At 50.8% G+C, this 27,366-nt stretch overlaps 1 protein-coding gene across 1 annotated transcript in view; it reads right to left on the minus strand.

Annotated features, from left to right (window-relative positions):
* ESRRB (estrogen related receptor beta) overlaps nt 9,239–27,366 on the minus strand; it is a 116,188-nt gene continuing 98,060 nt past the window's right edge. The window contains exons 6-7 of the mRNA XM_018053929.1: nt 18,573–18,842; nt 9,239–12,928 (exon numbers count right to left, since the gene is read on the minus strand). Of these exons, the coding sequence (XP_017909418.1) occupies nt 12,684–12,928; nt 18,573–18,842 (515 nt within the window). The 3' untranslated portion in view covers nt 9,239–12,683. The remainder of the gene's footprint in view (nt 12,929–18,572; nt 18,843–27,366) is intronic.

Below are 27,366 nucleotides of genomic sequence, written 5' to 3' on the forward strand. Positions count from 1 at the left end.
GATCTTCCCCGCCCAGGAATGGAACTGGGGTCTCCAGCCTCACAGGCAGATCTTTACCAGCTAAGCTATCAGAGAAGCCCTCAAGAACAAAGAAAAGGAAGAAACTGGTGTGTGACCATGAAGAGAAACTTGGTGATAAAAGGAAGCTGCATCGACTCCATCTTCTTAGTGAATCAAGAGCTGAGGTCACCTGGCTAAAGGATGAAACTGACTTGGGGCTGGCCTTAATAATACTGGAAATTGGAATATCCAATGAGGAAACAAGAAAAATATAAACTAAAACGTAAAATAAAAATTCTGACCAATGACAGAGTTGTCTAACATTGAGCCCCATGCTGAGATGCAGTCTCACCCCTGGGCCTTTGCACATGCTATTTTTACTGTTTAGAACACACTGCCCCTCACTCTGTGTGGTTAATATTTTCTCATCTTTCAGACCCTGGCTTAAATATCATCTCTTCAGAGTGACTCTCCCCAGTATTCCCACCTGAAGTAACTTTCCTCCCCATCCCATAACTCTCCATCTCAGCTCCTTTATTCTTTCTATCCCTCACACTTATAGTTACTTTATTAACTGCTGCTGCTTCTTTGTTAGAAAACCTGTCTAATCCAAGTTGTATGGAAGCACCAGTGAAGCAGAGACCATGCTTATCTTGTTTACTACTGGATCCTTCATGTCTACCCATGTATCAAACACAAATAGGTGTTGAGTGGAGAAATGAATGTGTGTTTGGAGTAGAGCTAACAGCAAGCCTGAGTGGTTTTCCCCAAGGTTGACGACCACAGACAGAAGCTAAGATGGGCTTGGTTATGCAGGACATGTATCAGTGGTGGGAAGTAGGGGGAATCTGCGAAAGATCAAGGGAAGGAACCAAAATTGTTGCAAATGGTACAGAAGGCAGAACCAGGATGGGGCTGAAATGAAAAAGAAGGCAGAGCTGGGTTCAACCCATAGCTTTGTGATTAGATGTGTGCAGAAATGGCATGGATTGTCTAAGGTGTAGGGTTGCCAGATTTAACAAATGAAAATACAGGACACCCAGTTAAATTTGCATTTCAGATAAAAACCAAAAATCTCATGCAGTATTCGGGACCTGCTATGTCTCCCCAGGTGGCTCAATGGTAAAGAATCAGCCTGCCAGTGCAGGAGAGGTAGGAGATGTGGGTTCAGTCCCTGGGCCGGGAACATCTCCTGGAGGAGGAAATGGCAACTCACCTCACTTTAATGATACATATAAAGCATGTCACGATAGGTGCATTTTATCAAGGGCAGTGTTACAGAGGCCATTCTGTATTTCAGGGTTTGCAGCCCACGGAAATTTTATGGGTAGCGGAGCCTGGCGGGCTACAACCCATAGGGTCAACAAGGAGTCGGACACAACCTAGCATGCATGCATGCTATGCTAGAAATTATTCCTTATTTGTCTGAAATTCAAATTTAACTGAGCATCTGGGATTTTTTCTGATAATCCTACCAGGATGATAAGTTTTTGTCCTTGAAGGTACGCAAGCCGAGTCTGGAGCACCACCTAGAAGACCACTGGTTGAGATAACAGATGGTGGGCTTGGGTTGAAGAGCCCCATCCCACCTCCAATCAGGGATTCAGTTCCCCCAGTTTTCCTGGGACAGAGTGACCAGGCATGGGGCATCCTCTGCTCCCCGAGAAGGCTTTAATTCTCTGTCCCTGAGCCTGGCAGCTCCTTGTTTAGAGCTTGTCCTTCAATTGCTTGCAGCAGCATCCCACACCCTGTAACCCCATCCAAGAGCAGCTAGCCTGGGGCAGGGTTGTGTGTATGTGTCTGTGTGTGTCTGCGTGTGTGCGCTTGCACGCGTGCGCTGCCTTAGGTCATTCCTACCGCTGGGCACAGACGTGGACCCACTCACCCACGCCTCCCACACCAGGGCTGGGCTCCCTCCCCCAGTGCACTTGATCGAGCCCTTCTCCTGGGCTGCGAGCCGTCACCCACCCCTGGGCTGCCCCCTCAGCCTGCCGTCACCGCGCACACTCGATTAGGGGATCTGAGTGACTTACAGGGGCTCCTCTTCCCCAGGGTCGGTATTTGCATCGGGTGATGGATGTTGAGATGTCATCTAAACACATCTGCACTTTGCATTTTAAACAAAGCAATTTCCAGAGGAAGCTGGGGGAGCTTTGTCTCCTTCCAGGAACATTTCCTCTGAGTCAAATTCTTTTTTGTGGGGGAGGGGGGCACAGTACTTACTTTTCACATCTGTCCCGGGTCCCTTTCCTCTACTGGTCTCCTGTTTACTCCCCTCCCCAACCCCACCCTCCTGGTAGTGACCCTGGTGTGGAGCAGGGGATTGCTCGTGTCATAGGATGCAGAGGACATAGGATGAAGGGCCAGACAGGGACCACCCACCTCCTCCTCTGTGCCAGACACTGGCAGCCCCTCCCCGTGTCCACGCTGCAGGAGACCTGTGACCAGCAAAGTGACCTTAGACAGAACCAACCACACACCAGGCGTGGTTCGAGGGACACAAAGTACCTGCCCCCTGCATCCCTGTCCACCTCCACCTCCCAGGGTACCCTCAGACCCTCTGTGTTTTATTTGGGGACATAAGATCCCTTCTGTCTAAGCTCTGACCTCTAATAGCATATAACCAAGGCTTTTCCTCTGATAAATGAGTCTACCCCTTCCATCCAGGGACCTTTAGGATGATGATAGGAATATCCCTCCAATATTGGCCCATGAGGCTAGGCGCTGAAATTTGTCAAAGCCAAGTGGGAAAGAACCAGGTATGAAATTCCTAGAATTTTGTCCCTAGTGGTATGGCCTCCCTAGTGGCTCAGATGGTAAAGAATCTGCCTGCAAAGCAGAAGACCTGGGTTTGATCCCTGGGTCAGAAAGATCCCCTGGGGAAGGGAATGGCTACCCACTCAGTATTCTTGCCTGGAGAATTCCATGGAAAGAGGAGTCTGGCAGCTACAGTGCCTGGGGTCAAAAAGAGTCGGACACGACTGAGCGACTAACACACGTTCACACACACACAATGTGGTTGGAAGGCCAGCAGCATCACCCCAGCTCAGTGACCTACATGGGGCATGATTTTGGGCAAAGTCACTTAACTGGCAAAGCAAGGCCCCCAGAGGCCCCACTGTGATCGTACACGTGGGCTGCATGGCACAGAGGAAGCCTCCCTGTCCAGCTGGAAATACTGAAAATTAGTGAGCTGACCTGGATGGGCAGCAAGCTGGCCCTGGCAGGGGAGGGAGCAGACATCTGTGGTTCACATGGCTTCTGTGAGGTCTTGTGGCTCCCTGATGTGGGAGAGATCGGGGAAAGGACACTCGCTGAGTGCCTGCTATATGTCTAACCCTTAAATAATTAGTCTGAAATATGGTGTGGTGGTTAAGAGGAGAGATTTTAATTGCACTCAATACAGTGAAAAGTGAAAGTCACTCAGCCGTGTCCGACTCTTTGCGACCCCATGGACTACACAGTCCATGGAATTCTCCAGGCCAGAATACTGGAGTGGGTAGCCATTCCCTTCTTCAAGGCATCTTCCCAACCTAGGGATTGAACCCAGGTCTCCCGCATTGCAGGTAGATTCTTTACCAGCTGAGCCACCAGGGAAGGCGTTAACTCAATACAGACTTGGATTCCACTCTGAGCTCTGTGACCTTATGCGAGTTGATGAACCTTTCTGAGCTTTACTCACCCACAGTATGAGAGCAGCAGCATTCACGTCAAACACCCATCATGAGGGACAAACAGCGCAACATGTGTAATTGTCTGGGATATAGCTGTGGTCCCACGAACATGTAACCCATTAGCATCTTTACAGGGTACGGTAAGCTCCGTGGTGCAGATGGAAGGGGAGGTGCCTAGCTGTGACCACGCTGCCAGTGAGAGCAGAGCAGGGACTTCCGAGCCTGGTCCAGTCTGAATCCAAAGCCTTTGCTTCACGTCCATCCATTACCGGTCCCTGGAGGACGGAAAGCTTGACCCACCATCTGTAGGTGGGAGAGATGGACCTGACAAGGGCCCTTCCCTGCTTGGAACACTGCCAGACTTTCCCACTTGTTCTGGGATAGACAGCAATGTCCTCAACTAGGCTGACAGCGCCATGTGCAGTCTGGCCCCTCTGATTTCCAGCCTTCTCTCTTCTGCCCCTTTGCCACCAACTAATCAATCAATCCCTCATAGCTCAGTGGATAAAGAATCTGCCTGAAAGGCGGGAGACTTGGGTTCAATTCCTGAGTTGGGAAGATTCCCTGGAGAAGAAAATGGCAACCCACTCCAGTATTTTTGCCTGGAGAATCCCATGGGCAGAAGAGCCTGGCAGGTTACAGTCCATGGGGTCTCAAGAGTTGGACATGACTTAGTGACTAAACCAACCAATCAAATGATCTTCCAGTTTCTTGGGCAAGCCCAGAGCATATCAACCTCTCTCTGTGTATGTCTCTCTCTCAGAAATGCTCTCCCCAACGTCACCTGGCTTCCTCCTCTCCTATAGGTCTTAGCCTCTACCTGCTCCTGAAGGATGATTACTTATACAAACCCTGCTCCTCCAAAGACCAGGTTGGTTCCCCTGTTACACATGCTCATATGTTGCTGAAGGTCTCCTAGACAAGATGCCCTCATAAACCACTAGTTTGATATCTATCTTCTCTGCTAAACCAGGGGTCCCCACCATACCCCAAAATCTAGTCCTGTGCCAGGTGATGAATGAATAAAGAGAGGGCGCCAAAGTCACTAGAATTTGTCAGGCCTCACTAAGAAAAGATGGTACACCCTGGATCAGAAAAGATTTGCCTTTCTAGGTGGTTCCCCTAAAACAGTCACTGGCTTTTGAGTATGGAGGTGGGTTCTTGGAAGGGCACTTTCTGGGTCTGTGGAACCACAGAGTGCACAGTGGAACCTCAGGGCAGCTTAAGGGGTCAGCTCTCTGGGATTCCAGGTAGCTTCTGTTCTTTGGGGGTGAAGTGAATTTGCATCTGAGGCAAAATGAAGTATACAACAAGGTGAGGTTTTCAGTTTCCTCCACTGCACTCTGCCCATGCCCTTTGCTCAGGAAGAGACTTTGCTTGTTGGATCAGCTTCTAGGTCCTCTTTAGCTTGTGCAGGAAAGTGGAAAGAAACTGGAGAGGCTGAGTTGATCTAGGTAACAAAGAGCTGAATCAGGGACAGGGCAGCTGAGAAGGGGTACCCCGAAGGTTGAGTTGGGGGAGCTGGGTGGGGACAGAGTGCACAGGCGCTGCCTAGGAGAGAGACAGAGATGAAGAAAGAGCTTTCTGATGAAGTTTTGCTATGTGTTGATCATTTAACATCTCGCTGCTGGTAGTAAGGGTATGCCAAGGGTAAGACTAATGTCACTTTTAAAATTATTTGTGGTTGCTGGACTGTTGTTTCTTTGGAAGTGACCCAAGAACAGGCATTGAATGTGGTATTGTGGCTTTATCTGGAAAATGTAATTTAAGGAGTCTTAATAATGGGGCCTAGTGTAGTCCGTGTGGCCCATGTGTTGCTCTGGAATCTTCTCTCCTTCATGTCAGACCCTGGCTCAGCCTTGCTCCAAACTTGACTGTAGGGCTTGCCATGTGCATCTGTGGGAAGAGGGGATGGGAGGCCTTTGTGGTCCATCTTCTCCACAGGGGAGGTGGGGAGAGACTCTTCAGTAGCTGAGTGAGAGCCACAGTGCCCTGGCTTTGGCTTGTGACAGCTGCCAATGGGATCTTTGCACTGATGAGCTAAGGATTGGGGCTGAGAAGCAGGGAAATGGCTGCAGAACTTCCTGGGAAAAATAAGTTGGAAGAAGGTCTCTAAAGACTCTTAACCCTTCCTCTTGTAGAGAAGACTTGGCTTCCAAACCATAAGACATGGGACTTTGAATGGCTATGCCCCAGGATCCCAGACCGTCCCAGGCCAGGGAAGGAAATGATAAGAGAAAGCCCACAAACAGCACCAAATATGTAAGGGCAGTCATGGGGAGAGTCACGTGGGGCCAAGAGGAAAAGGAGGTGGAGGCACCTGCATTCTTGTTCTTCATCCTCAAACAGGGAGCACGCGCTGTACTACAAAGGCTCCCCACTGCTTCCAGGTGTGAAGCCATAGGTGCTATCTTTCTTCCCCCCAAAATGCTTGCGTGTAAACGGCAACCAGATCAGCCTGACTGCAGAACTGAAGCCCTCTCTCCTCGCACCTCTAGGTTGAGTCTGAGTAGGACCGGTTCACATAGAGCGTGGGATGCTGGCCCCGGACAGACCTGTCAGGGTCAGAGCAAGACCAGGTAAGGGAGAGGTGGCATCTTGGGGCAGGAAGAGCTTGGGAATGATAGCTGACATCTCCAAATTCTGTTCCCTGCAACCCTAGGGTTATTCTTTTCTTGATAATGCTCAGAATATATGTAAGTCAGGATTTCTCAACCCCAGGACTCTTGACATTTGGGGTCAGATTGTCCTTTGTTGTGGGGCTGGCCTGTTGCAACCTGTGATGTCCAGCAGCATCCCTGGCTTGCACCCGAGATACCAGTAGCGCCTCTGATGTGGCTACAAAAGATGTCTCCAGATATTGCCAGGTATACCCTTGGGGGCAAAATTGGCCCCATTTGCGAACTTCTAGTCTAAATCAAGCCAAGCAGTCCATTGCCCCACAGTTTTTGAGATTCAAGGTTGAGATTATAATTTAGGCTCATTTCTCACAACTGTCAATAGGGATATAAAATGGTAACTACTAAGTCCCTTCTGCTCCCCCAAATCTGTGTTTCTAACATGAATTCTACTCTACTGCCTTTGAGGCTAGGTAGAGAGTGAAGGCAGCTGTTGGCTAGATGAAAGAGAGTTCACGGCTGGTGAAGATGGTCAGTGCTAACATCTGCTCTCTAGGGAGGCACATGTTTCTTCCCTATTTAGCCGACCCCACACCTGGCACCTTCTTGATGTCTCTCCTGGATCTTCAATGGCCTCTCAAAGTAACAGAGTTAATTCTCCCAGCCAGCCCCTAGAGTTGCCTTCTCTGAGTATTGTCACCTTATTGGATGACAATGCTGTTTCTAGTTGTTGGGGCTAGAATCTCTGAAATCACATATGTCTCCCCTTTCCCCCACACACTCCATATACAACATTATCACCAAATTCTGGTGGCTTCAAAACGGATCCAAGACCCAAGCACTTCTTAGCCCCTGCTCTTCCCCTATCCTGGTCTAAGCTACAGTCACCCCACCTGCGGTCTCCTAATTGGTCTTCCTGCTTCCATTCTTGTCCTTCTCTGACCTGTCATCAGCACATCAGCCAAAGGGTCCCGCTGAGATGAGATCATAGCTCTTCTTTAATCAAAATCTTCCACTTAAAGTGAAAGCCACACCTCCTGTGGCCCCAAGCCCCCTAGTGGTTTGCGCTCCTTCCCCCAAGCCTCTCCCATTCCTTCCACCACACTCGTTTTCTCCACGTTCACTGAGCACACCAGGCATACTCCTGAGGGGCCTTCGTACGTGCTGGTCCCTCTGCTTGGAGAGTTCTTCCTACAGATGCCCACGGGACCCTCACCTTTCAACTTACTGTTCATTGAAACATTCTCAGTGAGGCTGCCCTGACCACTCCTTTTAAAATGATATCACCACTTCCTTTTCTTGTTCCAGCCACCCCTCCCCTCCACAGCCTGTCCTTTTCCCCTCATGGGACTTATCGCATCCTAACCAACTTAGAACCTGGTTATCTTTTTGTGCTCATTGTCTCTCTCTCCCTCCCACTAGACTGTGTGTACTATGAAGACAGAGATTGTGCCTTTTCTCTTTACTAAGGTGCTCTCTTTGCCCAGAAAAGTGTCTGGCACAGGACAGACCCTCAGTAAATATTTGTTGAATGAATGAATGACCCTCAGTTATGTTTTTTTTCCCCCTTTGATGCTCCAAATCCTTTGCTAACACAAAGCGGGGATATTTAGGAGGACAAATGAAGAGAGATAAATGGATGAAAAACATGAGCTGTTAGCTAGTCTGATCACAATTATCTAGGCAAACTGAAGTACAGAAAATCCTAAAATATAATCCAATAAAAATTTCTATTTTTATTACATTATATAATGCTATGGCTGTTTTTCTTAACTGTTTTTTCTTAAGGTAGTAGCATGAATACCAGCTGTGTGTGGGAGGGGCGTGGGTATACATACATGTGTACATGTACCAGATGTAGGTGAATTGAGAATTTATCTAAAATAATCCACATCAGGTACTTTCACTTCCATGAATACTTAACTCATTTCATACTCAAGACTTGTTAGGCATTGATTCAAAGACTGCCTTGTGTCTTTTCTCTTCCAAGAGCTTCAGGGAACTTGACTGCTCACTGAAAGCTGATCAGACCTTGAGCTGTCTAGGTGTGTGGGTTCTGTGGGTATCATAGTTGGTTGGTTGCCTCCTAGACTTCAAACCAATTCTTTTTGTGAAGCTGCTAGATTGATGTTCGTGACTGGCCCCACTCTAAGGTGGTCACAGTGAGGACAGGCACAAAATTCACTGGGATTCAGAATGAAGCCCAGATATTTTCCATGGTTGTAGGAAGATGTTTTTTTCCTCTCTACCCATGATGCAAAATAAAAAGTTGGCAGTCTTCTTGTTACTATTAAAGAGGCTAGTGTGAAGACAAAGCATACAGACAGAAGTGGGCAGAACTGAGAGAATCGGAGGCATAGAGCCAGCGTTCTACTGACTATGTGAACCTCTGGATCAAACCCTACCTGATGCCTGCCCCCATTTATTGATTTCACATCTATCCAATGCAATGGGTCCAGTGAGCCCATATAAGATGGGGTGTTTTTACTCGCAACAAAAAGCATCCTGATATAGTCCTCTTGATTTTTTTCAGGCCCTTCCTTCTGCCTCTCTCAGGACCTGAGTGTGCGCTGGTACAACAGGAGGGCATTCTGCACGGTGTCATATGCATACATACACAGACGCACTTCAAAGTCCTAAGGCAATGGATTGTTTCTGGTTCACATATATCTGACGCTCCATTGTTCTGACACTAAGGAAAATAATAAAGGGCCTCACTCTTATTGTTTCAAAGCCTGAAAAGAAGTAGACGGGATTTTCAGACCACTTAATTTACATCCCTGAATACTGCCACTGAACACATTTTAATGCCCGTTTGAACCCCTAGAGAACCCTGAGGCCAAGTTGGTTCTCCCGATGGCCTCTCCTAGCATCAGCCTGAGACCTGCGGGGCAGTGCTGTCCAGGGGACAGCCCGCCAACCAAGATAATGTGTTAAGAGACTCTCTTGATAGGCTGTTCCTTATTTATTAGATTCCAGATACATGGGTCCAGGATGGGAAGACTCCTAGGGCATTCGGGAGAACACATACAGAGGTGGGAGTACGTACAGGGGGGTGATGCAATGAGGGACCGTCATTTTTAAAAATATATACATCTTAAGAAGCCATTCCAGCCACATTATCCTTATTAGAAAATAAAACAATCTCCACATAGTGCTTTTCTTTGGTGCTCTTCCGTGGGCACGGGCCTCTGTCCCGTTGCCACAACCTCCTCCGCCTTCTGTCTTCGAGGGCCTGGGGGGAGTCTGGAGGGAAGGGTGGCCCCTGACCCAGGGGGCAGGTGCAGACTCCGGCTCCTGTAAGGCCCTGCCACGGCCTCCCACCCATCATCCTGCTCTAGTCTTCCTACTCGGTTCTTAACTTGTGCCCTGGGGAATCACTGAAGCTTCCTCTGAACCAGAACTGTGAGCCCTTATCAAGGTTCACATGTGCCAAAGCCAGTCTAGAATCTTGAGAAAGTGTGGGGACACGGGCACCAAACAAAACCCAGCCAATACCACCTTCTCCGTGGTTGGATTTTTTTTTTTCCATTTTATTTCTTGGTTCATTTCAATGACCTGTATCATGAGAGTACAACTGAGAAGGGCTATGTCCTCTTTACAGATTTTCCAGGAACAGTGGATTTGGGGGGAAAAACTTCAGTTTTGTTCTGTTTAGAGGGGATGGGGTGTCCTAAACTCTCCTCGCTTCACATCCTCCACTAAGTTACGCCCCCCCCCAACCTCCTCCCCACTTCCCAGGGAGGTCCCAAAAGCTGGCTAGGCTCCCAACTAAGAAGTTGGCCCATAAACTTCTTATCTGAATGCCAATGGATCCATCTAGTACGCACCAGGGCCTTCCCCACTGAACAGACTTATCATCCCTGGTACATTTCCTGTTGCCATGAGAGTTTTTTAATGTAAAAGCAGCAGCCACCTCAGTGGCACCAAGCCATCAGGACCATGCCCCCCTCTGCTATAAAGGGGCTCTAACACGGCACACTGGCAGACGCACGCGCTCCGGCAAGGCAAAGCTGCCCTTTGCCGCCCAAAAACCACTTGTTGCACTGTGAATCAGAGGCGCTTTTTCTAGAAAAGATGGACAGTGAAGACCAGTTGTGAACTAGCCCCTGCAGCGGCTCACAGCTCAGGTCTTCGCACTCGAGCAGTGACTACACAGAACGGAGGTGATGAGATGTGACCCTCTGTTCCCCGCCTCCTTGAGCACACAACACAGCGAGAGGCTAAGGGAGTCATCCTCAGCGCAGACCCCCATCTCTCCAGGTCAGATGTCAGTGAATGGCCCCCAACAGCTAAGTAGGCCTGGGTTTTACCCCTGGTCCCTTAGAGGCACCTGCGCATCTGTCCGCCCCAATCAGACTGCACAGGAGGCTAGGAGCACCCTGGATCATTCCAGTGTCGCCAGACAAGTGACTCTGGCCTTGAGGATTCCACAGACAAAGGAGGGGGCATACTTCGCTGGTCTGTGAAGTCTCTTGGAACCCCTGACATTTCCTCTATGAAGGTATCTGAAAGCAGCAGATGGGATTTAGCCAGCTCTCACACCTGGGGTGACCTTAGCACATCCTGGCAGAAAAAGTTCAGAAGGAGCTGTGTCTGGGTGTGGAGAGGTGGAACCAGCAGTAGCTGCTTCCCTCAGAAGGCTGCGAGGCTGTGGAGGAGGACGCCTGGCCTCCTAGTCCTGGGGCTGGGTGGGTGGGAACTACCTGCCTCTCAAAGTGACGAGAGGTCGGGGGTAGAATGTGTTGGACTCCCCAGTAAAGTGTCCCTGGCAGGATTGCTTTGATCCCTGCTTTAGAAGACAGCTGATTGGATGGATGTTTGAAACTCCTTCAGCCATGGGAGGTCCTCTAAACTGCTCTCAGCCAACCCCATGAGCCCCAGATGGTGTGTTCAAGTTGCCCTCCCCCCAGTCCGAGTGGGTTATAATGACTTTCATAGCCAGTCACCGAAATGGATGACCCACTGTTCCCATTCGGCCAGGACTGGAGGGTTTCCTGGCAAATAGACTCTCAATGCCAAAACAGGTCCTGGGCAAACTGGGGTGGTTGGTACCTTACGCAACAGCCTGATGGACTGGTAGGGGGTGAGGGTGTCCTGCCAGAAAGCTGGCATCTAAGTGCACCCGGGGAGCTATGCTATACCTCCTTAGTCCAAGGATGGCAGGTGCAAACCCTCCTGCAGCACTGGCTCACCCTGCCCTTTGGAAGGCAAGGGAGAGGGCATCCTGGTGTCCACTGATCAGGCGGGCTGGTGACCTCTGTGGAGCCCCGTCTTCAGAGTTCCCTTGCCTGCTCATCTCTGCTTCTGGGCCTTTCTGTGCTCAGCAAAGCTTGGTCTGGGCCTCTCGCTATCCCACCTGGGTCCTACTAGAGCTGCCAGCCTAGAAGCAGGTGCCCAGGGTGCCCTCGGAGGGGCCAGGTCCCTGCATATCCCTCAGTTCCCCAGGCCCACCTGCCCGACTGCCCCCAGGGAGCGGGAGAAGCCCACAGAAGAGGGGCCGCTGGGGCGTGGTGTCTTGGACCCTGCTCTGCTCTGAGCCAGCACCGTCCCCACCTGTGGGCCCTGAAGTCTTGGCTGGTGGAACCCACAGTGGGGGTGAGCTCTGAGGTCGGGCAGGAAGTCGCAGTGGGGTTTGGAGGGGGGAGAGGAAGGGGACCCTGGGGCAGCAGTGGAAGGTGGGTGGGGGGCGCACCAAGAGGGCGGGGTGACTAGGAAAATCCATGAGCTCTGGCGACTAGTCCCCTGATGGTGAGCTGGGCTGGCCTGGGAGCCTAGGTGAAGGATGGAGGGAGGAAGCCGTCTGGACTGCTGAAGGCGTGGGGCCTCCTGAGGGGCAGAACCTCAGAGTAGGCAGGGCCGCTGGAAGAAAGTACCTGCTTTCTGGGAGAGGAAAGCCTCCGAAGGTATACCCCTGCCTGAGTATGCCAGAGTCCTCGGCACTAAACACTCCCCGCCCAGGCCGTGGGAGGAGGCTGAGGGGGTGGGAGGGATGTCGGAGAAGTGGTTACGAAATGTATGTGTGGCCTCCCGTGATGAGATGGGGAGAAGTTGCCTTTCCTCCTTGGTGGTCTCCAGCCTCAGGGAGGAGTCAGCTCTGGCCCAGGCCTCGGCATTGCCCGCGGCGGAGGAAAAAAAAACAACATACCAAATGAACAAAAAAAAAAAGAGCCAGTTACAGATGAGCCCCGCACCTGCCTTTCCATCCCCATACCCCCCGCCCCTCCAGCACCCGGGACTCTGCACACAGCCAGGAGGCGAGAAGCCCCTTCCGCCGCAACGGCTCACGGCCATGATACAGGACTTGAATGTTGAGGCTGGTGGCTGTGGAGGTGTTCGCGTCGGTCCATCCGTCTGTCCTTGGGCGGGAGTCCGTCCGTGGGCCGGGCCATCAGACCTTGGCCTCCAGCATCTCCAGGAAGAGTTTGTGCATGGGCACCTTGCCTTGCAGTTTGACGCTGTAGAAGTGCTGCACTGCCTTGGCGGCCGTCTGCCGGAGCAGGGGCAGCGTCAGCAGCAACTTGCCCGTCCTCCGCGGCTCCTCGTGGCGCTGGCTCAGCTCGTAGTCCTGCAGCGCCTCGTGCAGCAGGTCCTGCAGCTTCTGGACCGCCTCCAAATCCTCGATGTACATGGAATCTGCGGACACAGTGGGGTGGGCATCAGCGGGACGACTGCGGAGCACAGCCCCGGGTGTAGCGGGCCCCCATCACTGCTTTCAGAGCCTTCCAGACCCTCACATTACAGAGACAAACCCAGGCTCAGAAAGGTTAAGCTGCCGATCTGAAGTCTCCGAGGCCAATGACGGAGCTGGGGTTCACACCCAAGGAGAGATCTGTGTCTATGGAGGACTTTTCTTAGATAACCACGAGGAGGTGGCAGTGAAGGGTTTGAACAGGAGCAGTGAAGGGTTTGCCCCAGAGGTGGGGGCGGTTGGGGAGACTCTGGCCAAAGTGGTGGAATTGTTAGCTCGCCCCCTCACTTGCTAGCTCTATGACTTTCAGCAAGTTGTTTCATTTGTGTGCACCTCATGTTCCTCATTTGTGAAAGGCCATAATAGCTAGATCTACCTTGAGAGGCTAAATGAGTTAATTCCCATGAAGGGCTTAAAACAGTACTTGTCACAACTATGGTACCATAGTGCCCAGCTATGGTACCATCGTCACCATAACCATCACCACCACCACCATCATCTTATACCATCACAATCGTCAGCTTATCACCCCTGTCATATCACCACCACCATCACCACCGCCACCACTATACCATCACCACCACCATCACCACAATCACCACCATAAATGACCACCACCATCACCATCTTATCACCACCATCGACTTATCACCATCATGATCATCAGTTTATCACCACCACCACCATCACCTCCATCATCACCATCAGCATCTTATCAGCATCATGATATCAGCTTATCAGTCATATGATGTGATCAGTCATATCACTGCCACCATCACCATTATAGTCATCATCATGACTTTATTGTTACTAGGCACCAGCTCAAGTCTTCAGTGCACTCACTAACCTTACAGAATAGTTGTTACAGTTGTATGTACACAGGTAAAGGGGCTGAGTTCTGCATCTGGTTGCCCTGAGGTGGGGCGTATGGGGGAACTGAGATAGCATGGCTGGACAGGTAGGGCACAAAGAGGGGAGATGCTACTGGGAGTTCTAGAAAATCCTGGGGAGGGCTTTGGACTCTGGCCATGAATTCCAAATGAAATTTACCTAAATCTCAGAGGGGCAAGGAGGTGCCGGCGGATGGCTGGGTTACAGGTGGGTCCAAGTCAAAGCAAAGTGGAGCCCACTTCCTGGCCTCTGGAAGAATAACCTGCCTTCTTCTGATATTCCTTAAAGATATTGAGCCTCCACCCTGAAGTGCAGCACCCAAGGCCTGTCCAAGGTGGGAGGGTAAGGGTGCATGTGGGTCAAGTGAACTGGAAGCTCGGGGTGGGTCACCAAGGAAGGCTGAGCAAGTTTCCCAAATTCCTCAAAGGAACAGGGCAATTCTTTGCATGCTGTGTTTGCTGATTTTTTTTTCTTTCTATGCTGTGTTTGTTTCGTTACCAGACTTCTGAGGGCAGCTGTACAAACTGGCTGGTCCCAGTGATGCCCTCTGACCTTGTGGCCCCCGCACTCAGCCCATGCCTCCACAGGTCCTGCCTCTTGCTCTTATGAGAACTCATTAGAGTGAGGTGGATGAGACCCTGGAGCCTTAGATGCTCTGTGACTTTGGCCAAGTTACTTAGGCTCTCTGAGATTGTTTCCTTGTCCGTGAAATGGAGCATCTGAGGGTGCACGCCTCACAGGTGAGGGCTAAATGAGCTAGCTCATCATCAGGCACTTAGTAAGCAACTAATAAATGTCGTCATTCTCATTACTTTGAGAACTCACAAGGCAGGAGATGCCTTTGTGGGGCTGGCCTCATACCTGAGACTCCCCCCACTGTTCTGCTCCTTGTTGCTAAGGCAGTGAGGACTCTTCCTTTTGGCAGTTGGGGGAGAAACCTGGCTCCATTCCTACACTCTTGGCTGATTTCAGAGCATGGTCCCTGTAAGGCTGTGACCTGTCCATCTAGACCCCATGCCTCCTGCCAGCTTCCTCTCCCCATCACCCCACCCTCCCCAAGGAGGCCAAAATTGGCAGCTGCCTTCGACTGAAAATGAAATAAAATAACATTGCAAGATTAATTTCTTTGCAATCTATCAGCGAGTCTGTATCGATGGCATTGATAAACTGTTAATTACAAAATCAATGGCTATGAATTTTTTTCTGCTGTCAAGGAGCCTTGGAGAGGCCAGGAGGGGGTGAGAGACAGCCAGCTGGCTCCCGAGGGGCCGTGTTTTGGGGCAATAGCCTCTGAGGTGCTCCAGCCCACGTAACCTCAGCAGAGGCACCCATGGTGGGTTGCCTCCAGGACCACTCCAATGATCTCCTAGCCCGTCTCTCCTCCAGCTAACACACTATCTGCCTGGATGACTTCCCCCTCGCTGCTGGGAACAGGCCATGTCCCCGGAGGCTTTCAAGGCTCCCTATACCAACCCCATTCCATCCCATTCCCTTCAGTCCTGGAGCTCCAGTCTAATACCAACCGCTCTTCTAGCCTCATCTCTCAACAGGTCTGTTCTTCCTCCATTTCCTGTCTGCACCTGACCACTCCATGGCTCAGCCAAGGTTGTGGGCATCACAAACTCCTCTTTTCCCACTTAGAGCTCTTGGATCTGCAGAGAGCTGCAGGAGGCCTGGTAAACACCACGGGGCCAAGAAGTCCAAGTTCCCAGCACTCTGCCGCTCACGACAAAGCACGTGCTCAGGCAGAGCTCGATGCTGAAGCTCCTGATGGGCTCTCTCAGTCTTTGCATGGTGCTCAGTCGCAGTCATGTCCGACCCTGTGACCCTGTGGTCTGGAGCCCACCAGGCTTTCCTATCCACGAGATTCTCCAGGCAAAAATACTCGAGTGGGTTGCCATGCCCTTCTTTCTCCAGGGGATCTTCCTGACTCAGGGACCGAACCCAGGTCTCCTGTATCTCCTGCATTGCAGGCAGATTCTTTACCACTGAGACATCGGGGAAGCCCGCCAGTCCTTAGGAGTTTCATATTGTGTGCGTGTGCACATGCACGTGCTTGGCTGTGCACGTGTGCATGTCTGTCTGTATGTATTGAGATCAAGACAAGAGCAGCTGGCAGAGCTGAATAGTCCTCGGAGAGCCCTGGCAGTTTGTCCGTGGCAGGGTGAGGTGAGCGCAGAGCAGCCTCCTACCTCTTCACACTCCTCTCCTGGTCCGGGCAAGTGTGAGCTCCAGGTCTCTTTCATGAGAAGTGGTCAGGAGACTCCAAGGATGTGCCCTTGGGGGTCTGGCCAGCCTTGCTGCGTCTCTCTGTGCTCCCCAGTGTCCTCTGCTCTTACTGATTTCCTCTCCTCCTTTGCCCTCGCAAACCCCCAGCCCCTCTATGACCGCTGACTACAATGCCTCCCTTTGAATAGGAGAGCGTGCAGGACTGTGAGGGTGTGAAACTCGGCTGGATGACATGTGATGACCGAGATCTGTCTCCTGCATTTGTCAAAACGGATAGAACCGGACAACACAAAGAGTGCTCTCTGCTGGCAACTCTGGACTTTGGTTAATAATGTATCAACATTGGCTCATTAATTGTAACAAATTACCACACTAAGCTGAGATGTTAATAATAGGGGAAATGGTGCACAGGGATTGGAGGATGTGGGTGGGCTGGTGTGTGGAACTCTATGGAACTCTACCTGATCAGTTACTCTGTCAACCTGAAACTGTATGAAAAAACCCGAATAGCATTAGCATTCTTTAACAAAGACTAAATTGCAATTTTGGAATCCCAAGGTGTGGGTAAATGGTCTCTACAGAGGTATGTAAAATGTTTAATTCTTATTGTACATTAATTTTTTTTAATAAAAGGGATTCGAACTAAAAAAAAAAAAAAGCTTCCCTCTGTCTATTAGGTTGGGTTTCCTAGAAGCAGAGCCCGACACAGGGGTTCAGGTGCAGGGGATTTGTGGAGAGTGTGCTTTCAGGAGAAAGAAAGGCAGGAGGAAGGATAGAACAAGCGTAGGAGCAAGCAAGGTAGGGAGGCAGCCTGGCTTGACTCTGATCCCAGTCCAGGAGTCCAGCCTTTTGTTCTCCTGTGTGTGTCTGCCATTGGCTGAAGGTGTGTGTGGGGTGGGGGGTGTGGTGGGGGGAGTTGATGGAATCCTCCAAACAAGGCAGGTAAGGGTAGGTCTCTGGTGAAGGGAGAAGCTATGAGCTATTAGCAGCAAAATTCAGCAGCTGGGGCATGGGTGTGTTAAGCTAGTAAGGGGGGAGCCTGAGTGGGGCACCAACGGCAACCCCTGCCTTCTCCATGAAGCCATTTGTTAGGGGGCCAGCTGTCCTGCTTTTCCAGGAACTGCTGTTTCTCAGGACATGGAACTTCCAGTGAAAGTGCGACAGCATCAAGCAAACCAGCTGGTTATCCTGTCTGTACACCTGGAACCAGCTCTCCTTCTTCCATACACTGATAACACTTGTTTCCTCAAATATTAATAATAATGACAATAATTAATATTTATTGAACATTTCCTCTAGGCAAAGCACAGAGCTAAGTGCTTATCTTCAGTCGATCATTTAAAAAACAAAAGTGAAAGAAAAATAAAAAATAAAAAACAAAAGTGCTCAGAGGAGGGACAGAGATGTTCCCACTTTACACATGGGACAGGGCTAAGGAAGGTTGCCACACTGCTACCTTATCAAAGCTAGAATTCAAACTTGGGTCCCATTTCCACTTGACTGAGACTTGAGCAATTGACTACTGCATGCGCCCAGCAGCAGAATTAAGTGTCTGTGTGCCTGACACTCTTTCTTTAGGAGAGGGGGAGCCTGCCTTTCTCCTTCTGCTGCAATCCCCACCCAACCCCCGGCTCCTGGCCTGGCACCTGCATAGGGCAGACACCTTCTGAGCATGAACACATGTTACATTTGAGCTCCCAGATAGTCTAGTCAGAAGTTGGTCGGTAGAGGGTAAAACAACTGGAGTGAAGCCTCCTTTTTAATGCCAGGAAGGTTTTCTCTCTTGGGCCTGAGCAATTTGAGTAGGAGATTTAAGGAGTATGTATAAGCTTAGAGTTGATTTAGGAATCTGGGGACCTGGGCTTAGGTCCTAGGTTCAGTACTCTTTGACTGTGTGACCCTGGGCAATGTGCTTCAGCTTTCCAAGCCCCTAGTTTCTCCATTTGTAAAGTGGGGTTAAAATGATAAGGGTTGAATTGAAAGACAAAATCGGTTCATGCTAATTGATAGCCTGAGTACTTATGTGCCAGGTATGTTGTTCAGCATAATTTTACAGAAATAAATCCCTTCCATAGTCTTCTGGGGTGGAATCTTCTGGACTGTTTGTTATTCCCATTTTACTGATGAGGCACAAAGTGAAGTGAGGCACAGACTTGCCCAAGTGACAGAAGCAGGATTTGACTCTTAGCAACTGGACTCTAGAATCTGTGCCCTTAACCCTCATGCTGATCTGCATGGCAAGGGCCCAGCGGAGAGCTTAGGAAATACTCAACCAATGCCAGCCTTCGTCACCACCTTTGCAACTCTGGGCCACCCCATGCACAACCTTTGGTGGCAAGGAGCTCTAGCATCATCGTGCCACTCCTGCTCCTTAGAGCCACCCTAATTGCTGGCCACAGAGCTGTGCATGCTCCCCTGGGCCCCAAGACCTCTCTGAGCTCCCCCTGCAGGCCCCACCCCTGCCCGTACCTGAATTGGCCAGGGCCAGGGCCTTAAGCGTCACGAACTCCTCCTTCTCCACCTTGAGCTTCTTGTACCTGCGTACCAGCTGCAGGATGGCCCGGTAGAGCTCCAGCAGCCCCGCGAGGCGGGAGTGCTCCTCATCCATGATGTAGTCCTCCGCATACACCAGCTTGTCGTCGTAGGGCAGTGAGCGGTACACGATGCCCAGGATAAGGATCTCCATCCAGGCGCTCTGCAGCAGGCTCATCTGGTCCCCCAGCGAGAGGTTGGAGAAGCCTGCCGGGAGAGGGGGCCAGCAGGGTGGCAGCGGTCAGGTGGGTGGACTGGGGTGGGGGGCAGGGGGGAGGGAACCTCTGGGTCCTGCCCCTCCCTTCCACCTGCTGGACTCACAGTCCTTCCTTGGTGAATGAGTCAGATACGGAATTCATGGAAAAGACTTACATAACGAGAGCTCAGTCAACGTTGACCGTTGTTATTGTCCTTATCTTTGTTAGGTCTATATATTTTTCAAATATGCGAGGAGGCTTTTTGATTAACCAAAGGCATTTGTAATTTAAGGAGCTCCTGAATACATAGTAGAATCAGGAGGTGGCAGGACAGGGTCCCCTCCACTGAGAAGCTTCCAGATCCCCCTCCCTGCTCAAAGCAGGGGAGGCATGGGGGGTTTAGAGTGACACCTGATCCTTAAGGTGGAGTCTCAGCTGTAGGGAAGCAAGGGGCCCAACCAGGAAGGAGGAAATCACCTGCTCCCAGCCAGTGACCCCCTAGTGACCACAGCTGGGGCTGCTAAGTGCTCAAGAGCCCTCGGAGTCAGGGGGCACTTTATCACAGGCAGCCTGTCCTCCCAGAAGTCAGCCCCGCTGGCCTGGTCATCAGTCTTCACCTAATGGTGTCCTAAGCAGTCCTGTATCCTGTGAGCTTGGATCATGGCTGTGCCCCTTTGGAAAAGACCCTGATGCTGGGAAAGACCGAGGGCAGGAGGAGAAGGGGGAGACAGAGGATAAGATGGTTGGATGGCATCACCAAACATGAGTTTGAGCAAAGTCTGGGAGATAGTTAAGGACAGGGAAGCCTGGCGTGCTGCAGTCCATGGGGTTGCAAAAAGTCGGGTATGATTTAGCAGTTAAACAACTATGAGCGTGGAGGCTGCGTCCAGAGTGAAAGAAGGTTAGGGGCGGGGATGGCTCCAGAATTATGACACCGTCTTATTCAGTGTGCTCTGGAGATTGCCTGGGCTTGAATCGCAATTCCTCATTTACTACCTGTAGGCTGACCTTGGAGGAGCTGTGCTACTTCTCCAAACCTCAGCTTCCTCATCTGTGAAATGGGTATAACAGTAGTGCCTGCTTCAGAGAGCCGCTGTGAGGCCTAAATGAGACAACAATTGTGCAACATACATTTAATGTGCTCTTGCTATTATTAGTGATGAGATGAAAAGTCATTATCTGCGAAATGAGAATGGCACACTGGAACTGCGTTACATGTGCACTTAAGTGAAGTCAATTAACGATTTAAGAGAAAGAAAAACTAAAGGAAGGAAAGAAGGAAAAGAAGGGAGCAGGAGGGAGGAAGAAAGCTGATTTTCAAATATCTTGATTACTAAACGCAAGGCAGTAACTTCCACCAGAAACTCAGGGGTGGATTCCAACACCCACTGCGCCAGACACACCAAAAAGGAAAGGTACCCACCGAGTCATTGCACCCCGCATCTGTCACGGACAGCTGAGATTAACAGATCTCCCCAGGGGTAACCCTGCTTGTAAAGGACTCTTGCTGACCTAGAACCTCAGCCTGCTTCCAAATTCCCCTGCCACCCCAGCCACACACACAGTCAGTGTGCGGCAAGCCTGAACCAGGAAGGTGGCGATGGCTGTCGCCATTACTGCCGCTGTAGCTGCTGGCCTGCTATTGACATGACTCTTCTCCCCTAAAGCCTGGAGGCCCTGGGTCTCCCAAGCCTCCAGACTGGCCCACTGCCCTGGGTCTCTCCTACCCCACCCTCATCTACTGGCCCGCGTCTCTGAGAGCCACTGTCCCTCCCTACTTTCCAACCAGTGTACCCAGTGCTCAACTTTAGGGGGTTCCCAGGGGATGAAGCCCCCTTCACTAGCAGGTCCCCTGTTCCCAGTGAACACCCTTCTTAGTCTGATCATTGTGGTTCACAGGCTGATCTGTAGCCCCGGGGCCTGGGATCACCTCCCGGCTGTTGGCACCCCCAGGTGACCGCCCACAGAGCTGGAGCGATTACACTGCAGCCATGGGGCGAGCGTGGATGGCTGCGCCTTCTCGGGGGACAGGCTGTGGCACACAGGGGTCAGGGGCGTGTGCTGTTATCCAGACCCCAGTGTGGGAGCAGAGGACGGGTGGATGGCTGCAGTGGTGGGGAGAGCCGGGAGGTAATGAAAGATAGATAGAAATGGACATCCAATTTCCCTTATCGAGTCTCTGAGCAGGAGAGGCCAGGGGCGACATTAATTAACAGATACCAATCAGCCAGCATGGATGTGTGTGTGTGTGTGTATGCATGGACGTGTGGACTGCACTGAGGGTGCGGGTCTCAAGGCAGACAGTCTGGGAGGGAAGATGTAGGAGGTGGACGGGGCGAAATTAATAGACAATTGAATTGGAAGGAGGCAGAGAAGGAGGGCGAGCTGGGCTTCTGGAAACAGAGAAAAGACCCGTGTGAGGTTCATCACTAGGAGACTGTGAGCTCTGTCCCTCTGTTCACCCCACAAATACTTACTGAGCACCTACTAAGTGCCAGGCCCTGTGCTGGGCACTGGGGACAGACCAGCCAGCTTGACCCAGGGCCAGCCCCTGCCTTCATGAGCTCGGCCAAGAGGGAAAGACACAACCCAGTGGGTGTCTTGTGAGGTTTAGAGCTCTCCGAAGAGCTACCCCGAGAGGAAGGGCTGAGGATACGCAAAGGGGGAGTCTGGCCTAAATGAGAGAGAGTCCGGGCGGCTTTACAGGAGAGGAGCCTTTGGGGCCGAGCTCTGAAAGGCGAGTGGGGTGTGTCTGCGTGGACAGCTGTCACCTCTGGGCTCCTGGGAGCATGGTCTTCCCCACTGCCAAGCACCTGGCCTGAGGCAGAAGGGCTCCACAAACATTCCCAGCACAGAGGAGGGAACAGACAGACGCCACTGGGCCTCGACTCCCCGGTGACGAGAAAACGGACCAAAAGAACAGGGTCGGACCCTCTTAGTCCTCCAGGCAGGATTCCGGGTTGAGCTGCCTTTGCTGATCCTGTGTTAGTCAGAGACAGGCCTGCAGGGCAGGGGGTGTGGTGGAGGTGTGGTGGGGGGGATGAGTGCCTTCGGGACACAGGGTCAGCACCTGAGAGTGCCCTGGGGCCTGTGCACATACCCCCGGCTAGGTTGGTTTGGGGAGTGACTCAGCCCCTGACTCTCTTCCTCCTTCAGCTCCTTCAGAAGGAGCTGGAAATGTGTTCAAAATCCAGCTGCACGCTCCGAAGAGCTGCCGAGCAGATAGAAGCGGCTTCACGTTGCAGGGATGCGGGGAGGGGGTAAATAGATTGGATATTTTCTAACATTTGAAACAGTCTGAATATTTTCTAATGTTTGACAAAAGAAACACTAGAAGAAAAAAACAGGAGTAAAAATGACCTCTAGGAGACAGGAGGGGGAGGAGGGGGGATGGACCTAAGAGTTAGTTCTCCATATACATTTTTGCCTAGTTTGATTTGTGTGTTGAAGAAGTAAGATTAAATTAACTGTAACATAAAAGGCATGTTCCTATCCATCTAGCCATCTCACTATCAGGAATTTCTCCTAGAAAGAGAAGATACATGTGGAAGGGGTGTTTGAAAGATTCATTTTTAAGGACCCAAAGCAGGCAACAAGCTAGATGCAACCAACGTCCTTAAATAGAAATGTACTAAATGTAATTATTAGCTAGGTGAATGGTACATTAGAAGCCACTGGAGAGAACCATTTGTGCAGATGTGGAAAGATACCCACTGCCCAAGAAAGATGCAACTACTAAGGGCGCAGATGCCAGAGCCAGCCTGTCTGTTGGAATCCTAGCTCTGCTCACCCCCTGGCTGTGACCCTGGGCACATTTTTCTGTGCCTAAAATGGGAATAATAATAATACTTACCCCATGGGTTTGTTTGGGTTAAATGAGCTAATGCATAGACCACTTAGTAGAACACGTCTTAGCACACAGTAATTGCTACTAGTTCATATAACTAAATGAACACAGCAGGGTGTTAAAGCGGTGTTACAACATGCGTCATGGTGGGGAAGGGACATACACGCGCGCACACTCACACACACAGTGGCTATACTCACACAATGTTGCTTAAGAAAGATGGGCATTGGGAATACATCACTTCCACCCCTCTGCCACCCCTTTACTGGAAGCAGTATTCTTTTATTAAACCCAAACAAAGGAGCTGAAGCTCTCCTCCCTGCCCTTCAGCAATGCACCCTTCACTTCTGCATTTCTGTGCTGGGCTGGGTCTGCCCCTCCATCAGGTGACCAGCAATACCGAGGCAGAGGGGGCTGCTGGGGGAAGCTGTGTGTGGCACCGGGCCCTGGGGGGCTGCCCACTGCCCCCTCTTCCCATCTCTCCCACCTTGAGCTCTGCTGTCCCCCCCGGAAAGTTGCTTTATCGGCACCAACTGATCTAATAACATTCATGCTCTTCCCAAGACCCCATCCCCCAGTGATTTGACAGCATGAGCTCCTAGAATTTAAAAAAAAAAAGAGCACATAATTTGTGGCAAGTGGAGTTCATAATCTGTTAATTTATTATCGTTTCTGTCGACCTGGAGGGCCATTAGCAGAGGTAATAAAGGGAGATATAATTATAGGATCTGAGGCCACTCCAGACACAGCTGCTGTCACTCGGCAGCCCATATTTCATCAGCCGCTGGCGTTCTCTCCCCAGGGTGAGCCAGACGGTGGCTACCTGGGCGCAGGGCCGCCCAGGGACCCTCTGTGAGGAGGCCTCTTGGGGGGGCTCCCCTGCAGAAGTGGTGCACTTGTCAACCTGGGCCAGGCAGGGCCGGCTGGGGGGAGGCTGTCTGACTGGGGCACCCTTGGGGCTGCCTGAGCTGGGAGGATAACAGTTAATAACATCTGGGGGGCGGCAATTCATCAAGAGATACTCACTGCCTGTGCTGCCTCTTGCTCTCATCTCTCCCTCCCGGGGAACCGAGGTGGACACTCTAAAAGACTTGGGCTTGTCCTCTGGGCAACCTAATACTTGGAAAATTCAACTCAAGGGGAAAGCCTGTATTAGGGATGGGCAACTTCAGACTGACTCAAACAAAAGGACAGCTGCTATTCTGAAGGAATCCCAATCACCCCCAGCTACTCCACTGAACGCACCCTTGCAGAAGAGTGTGTTCAGAACCATCACTTAGCAGCAAATAGATGGAGAAACAATGGAAACCATAGCTCCAAAATCACTGCAGATGGTGACTGCAGTCATGAAATTAAAAGATGCTTACTCCTTGGAAAAATGCTATGACAAACCTAGACAGCATATTAAGAAGCAGAGACATACTTTGCCGACAAAAGTGTGTCTAGTCAAGGCTATGGTTTTTCCAGTAGTCATGTATGGATGTGAGAGTTGGACTATAAAGAAAGCTGAGCACCGAAGAATTGATGCTTCTGAACTGCGGTGTTGGAGAAGACTCTTGAGAGTCCCTTGGACTGCAAAGAGATCCAACCAATCCATCCTAAAGGAAATCAGTCCTAAATATTCATTGGAAGGACTGATGCTGAAGCTGAAACTCCAATACTTTGGCCACCTGATGGGAAGAACTGACTGATTAGAAAAGACCCCGATGCTGGGAAAGATTGAAGGAGGGAGGAGAAGGGGACGACAGAGGATGATGGTTGGATGGCATCATTGACTCGATGGACATGAGTTTGAGCAAGCTCTGGGAGATGGTGGACATGAGTTTGAGCAAGCTCTGGAAAGACAGGGAAGCCTGGCGTGTTGCAGTCCATGGGGTCACAACAGGTCGGACACTGAACTGAACTGAAAACTATGGAGGAAATGCAGGGAGTGCCAGCAATGAATTTATGCTCAGATGACCCTTCCTTCTGGCTAAGCTGGTGGCTCAGCGCCGCATGAGTATGTCTGCTTCCATGCACGGCACCTAATGCCCTTCTGGACTTTTCCTCCATGGCCACTGCCCATCAATCCTGAAGACCTAGCTCAACTCACGTGCTGAAGTCCATGGCATCCCTCCTGCCTCTGTGTTCCATCCTATGGTTTTTCCTGCTGCATTTGATAATTAAGCCTCTCTCTTCTCATGAGTGAGATACAGGAGGTGGGAGATGGGTGGGTAGAGAGGAAACAAGATTGGTCTTTGGGGATAATTGTTGAAACAAGGTGATGGAGGTTCATCATACGATTTGATCTACCCTACCCTTGAAAGTTTCCATGAAAAAAATCTTTTAAAAATTATCCAAATTATTCCCAAAGGAGACCCTTAGGGCAGAAATGAGTCGAATTCTTTGGATCAGCCACAACTCCACACAAGAGAGCGTGTACGTGCATGCTAAATCGCTTTAGTTGTGTCTGACTTTGTGTAACCCTCTGGACTGGAGCCTGCCAGGCTCCTCTGTCCATAAGGAGTCTCCAGGCAAAAAAACTGGAAAGGGTTGCCATGCCCTAATCCTGGAGATCTTTCTGGCCCAGGAATCAAACCCAAGTCTCCTGCACTGGCACCTGGGTTCTTTACCACGAACGCCATCTGGGAAGCCCTCAAGAGAGCTTGCACACAGTTCATGTGCCACGTGCGCACGTGCAATTTTGCTTCAGTAAATGCACGCAAAAGCAGATCTGAAGCACCCTTTGTGTGCCAGGCTCTGGACCAGATGACACTGAGGCATGAGATATGGTTTCCTGTGCTTAATTCAGGGCAGCGGGTTGGGTTCCTCTCCAGGGCTCTAAACTGAGCTGATTTAAGAAGCCAGTCCTTCTGTCTGTCTGTCCAGGAACCAAGATGGACAGTTGATGACTCAAGCCCCAGGATGGGGCCCTGACTTGTATAAGCCTGCTCCTTCTCATTCTCTCTTTCTAAGGGCCGGTGAGCAGGTCTTCAGATAAGTTTTCCATCTAATCTGAGATGGGATTAAGTCAATTAGTTTAACTGAATCAGGCACTTGATTATGTCATCACCCTTAATATGAAGTTTACATGCAGTGGCAGAAGACCCTATTAATTAATTTTACCTTAAACACTAGAAGGTCAGGCCCAAATAATTCAGCATGCAAATGTATGCAAAATAGGCAAATTAGCATTTGAGACAGACAAATGAGCCCCTATGTTTATTTTATTTTTTAATCAAAAAGAATTCAGCTTTGGACAAGGAGAAATGATGATGTGAAAGGAGGCTTTTAATACTATTAGCAACGACAACAACCATGGTCATGGTCTTTGCCATTTATCAAGCGCCCACTATGTGTGGGGGCTGGGCTAAATGTGCCATAGCCTCCCAGCAACCCAAAAGAGTGGGGGTGCTGGGGGGCTGTTATTCACAGGTGAGGACTCGGAAGCACAGAAAAATGAAGCATCTCACGCTGGGGCACCAAGTATCTCTCTCTAAGCCAGTTAGGACCGAGCTGGGAGGAGGGCCCAGGTCTGCCTGAATCCTCAGCAACCTCCTGCTCTGCTCACTGCCCTCTTGGCTGGGCACAGACAAGAGGTGGAGCTGGGGGGTGAGAAGGAAAATGGGTGCAGGGGACGCCGTGGCTCCTGGTTCTTCTCCACCACCTGGGAGGCACTGTGGGCATGAGGTGGTCAAAAAAGGAGGCAGTGACCTGCAGGTCCACCAGGAGCCACTCCTGAGCCATTGCTGCGATGCAGTTATCTGCTCAGCCTGGAAGAGGAGCATGTGATGGGAAGCGGGGTGTGCAGAGGGGGCCGTGCCCTATTTGGCCCTGGGTTAGTGGAGCAATCCAGGCTGAGGTGTCTTAAGCAGTGGCCTGACCCCACATTGTTGCTGAATCAGCACAGGGCAGATTAAAAAACTACTGAGTGTGTAATCCCAAGAGGCTGAGCTCCTTAGTAAGGGCGCTCCAGCCCAGATCCCCGGGGAGCCCAGCCCTGAGTCAAGGAGTCCCTGCTGAAGGAATTCTAGGCTTCCTGCCAACGGTGATACCAGCACTATCTCTGAGCTGTTATCCGCAGGAAGGCTCACTCCTATAAGTCGTGCACATAGCATCTTATATAAGGACTTTCTGACCTGCCCCAATCAACTGTGGGCCTCAGCATCTGAGGTTTAGGACACCTTTGCTACAGAACCATGAACGCTGTATTCATCTTTCAGAGCTGGTGGCAAACACAAAAGGGATCTACAGACAGGAAGATAAACAGTCCCATGTCACATAGCTAGGAAGGATCTGAGTCCACCATAGGTGGCTGCCGGAGGGGAACAGGCTGTCTCCCCGACACTTAGAGCCAAGCTGTTAGAACTGTAAAGGAGCAAACTGCACAGACTTTAGAAAGCCCCTCAGCAAAGGCGTGCTGCAGAGGATGTGGGTATCCGTGTCTACATAAACAAATTATAAAAGTCAGCTCCCTCCCTTTATCCAGTTTGAAAAAGGCTAAGGAGGGGTCTAGAGCCACAGGCAATGAAGAGAAGTCTGGATCACCCAAGACCTGTTCATTACGTATACTTCTCATGCTAGAAATGATCTTAAAATCATAGGATCCAAATTAAGAGACTGGCCTCCCTTAAGATCAGGCAAAAGGCAATAGCGAGCATATGGCTGACATCAAAAGCATCCCACACAAGCTTGCATTTCATCCCCA

Source organism: Capra hircus, chromosome 10, assembly GCF_001704415.2.
Source record: "Capra hircus breed San Clemente chromosome 10, ASM170441v1, whole genome shotgun sequence".
Classification (NCBI taxonomy): domain Eukaryota; kingdom Metazoa; phylum Chordata; class Mammalia; order Artiodactyla; family Bovidae; genus Capra; species Capra hircus.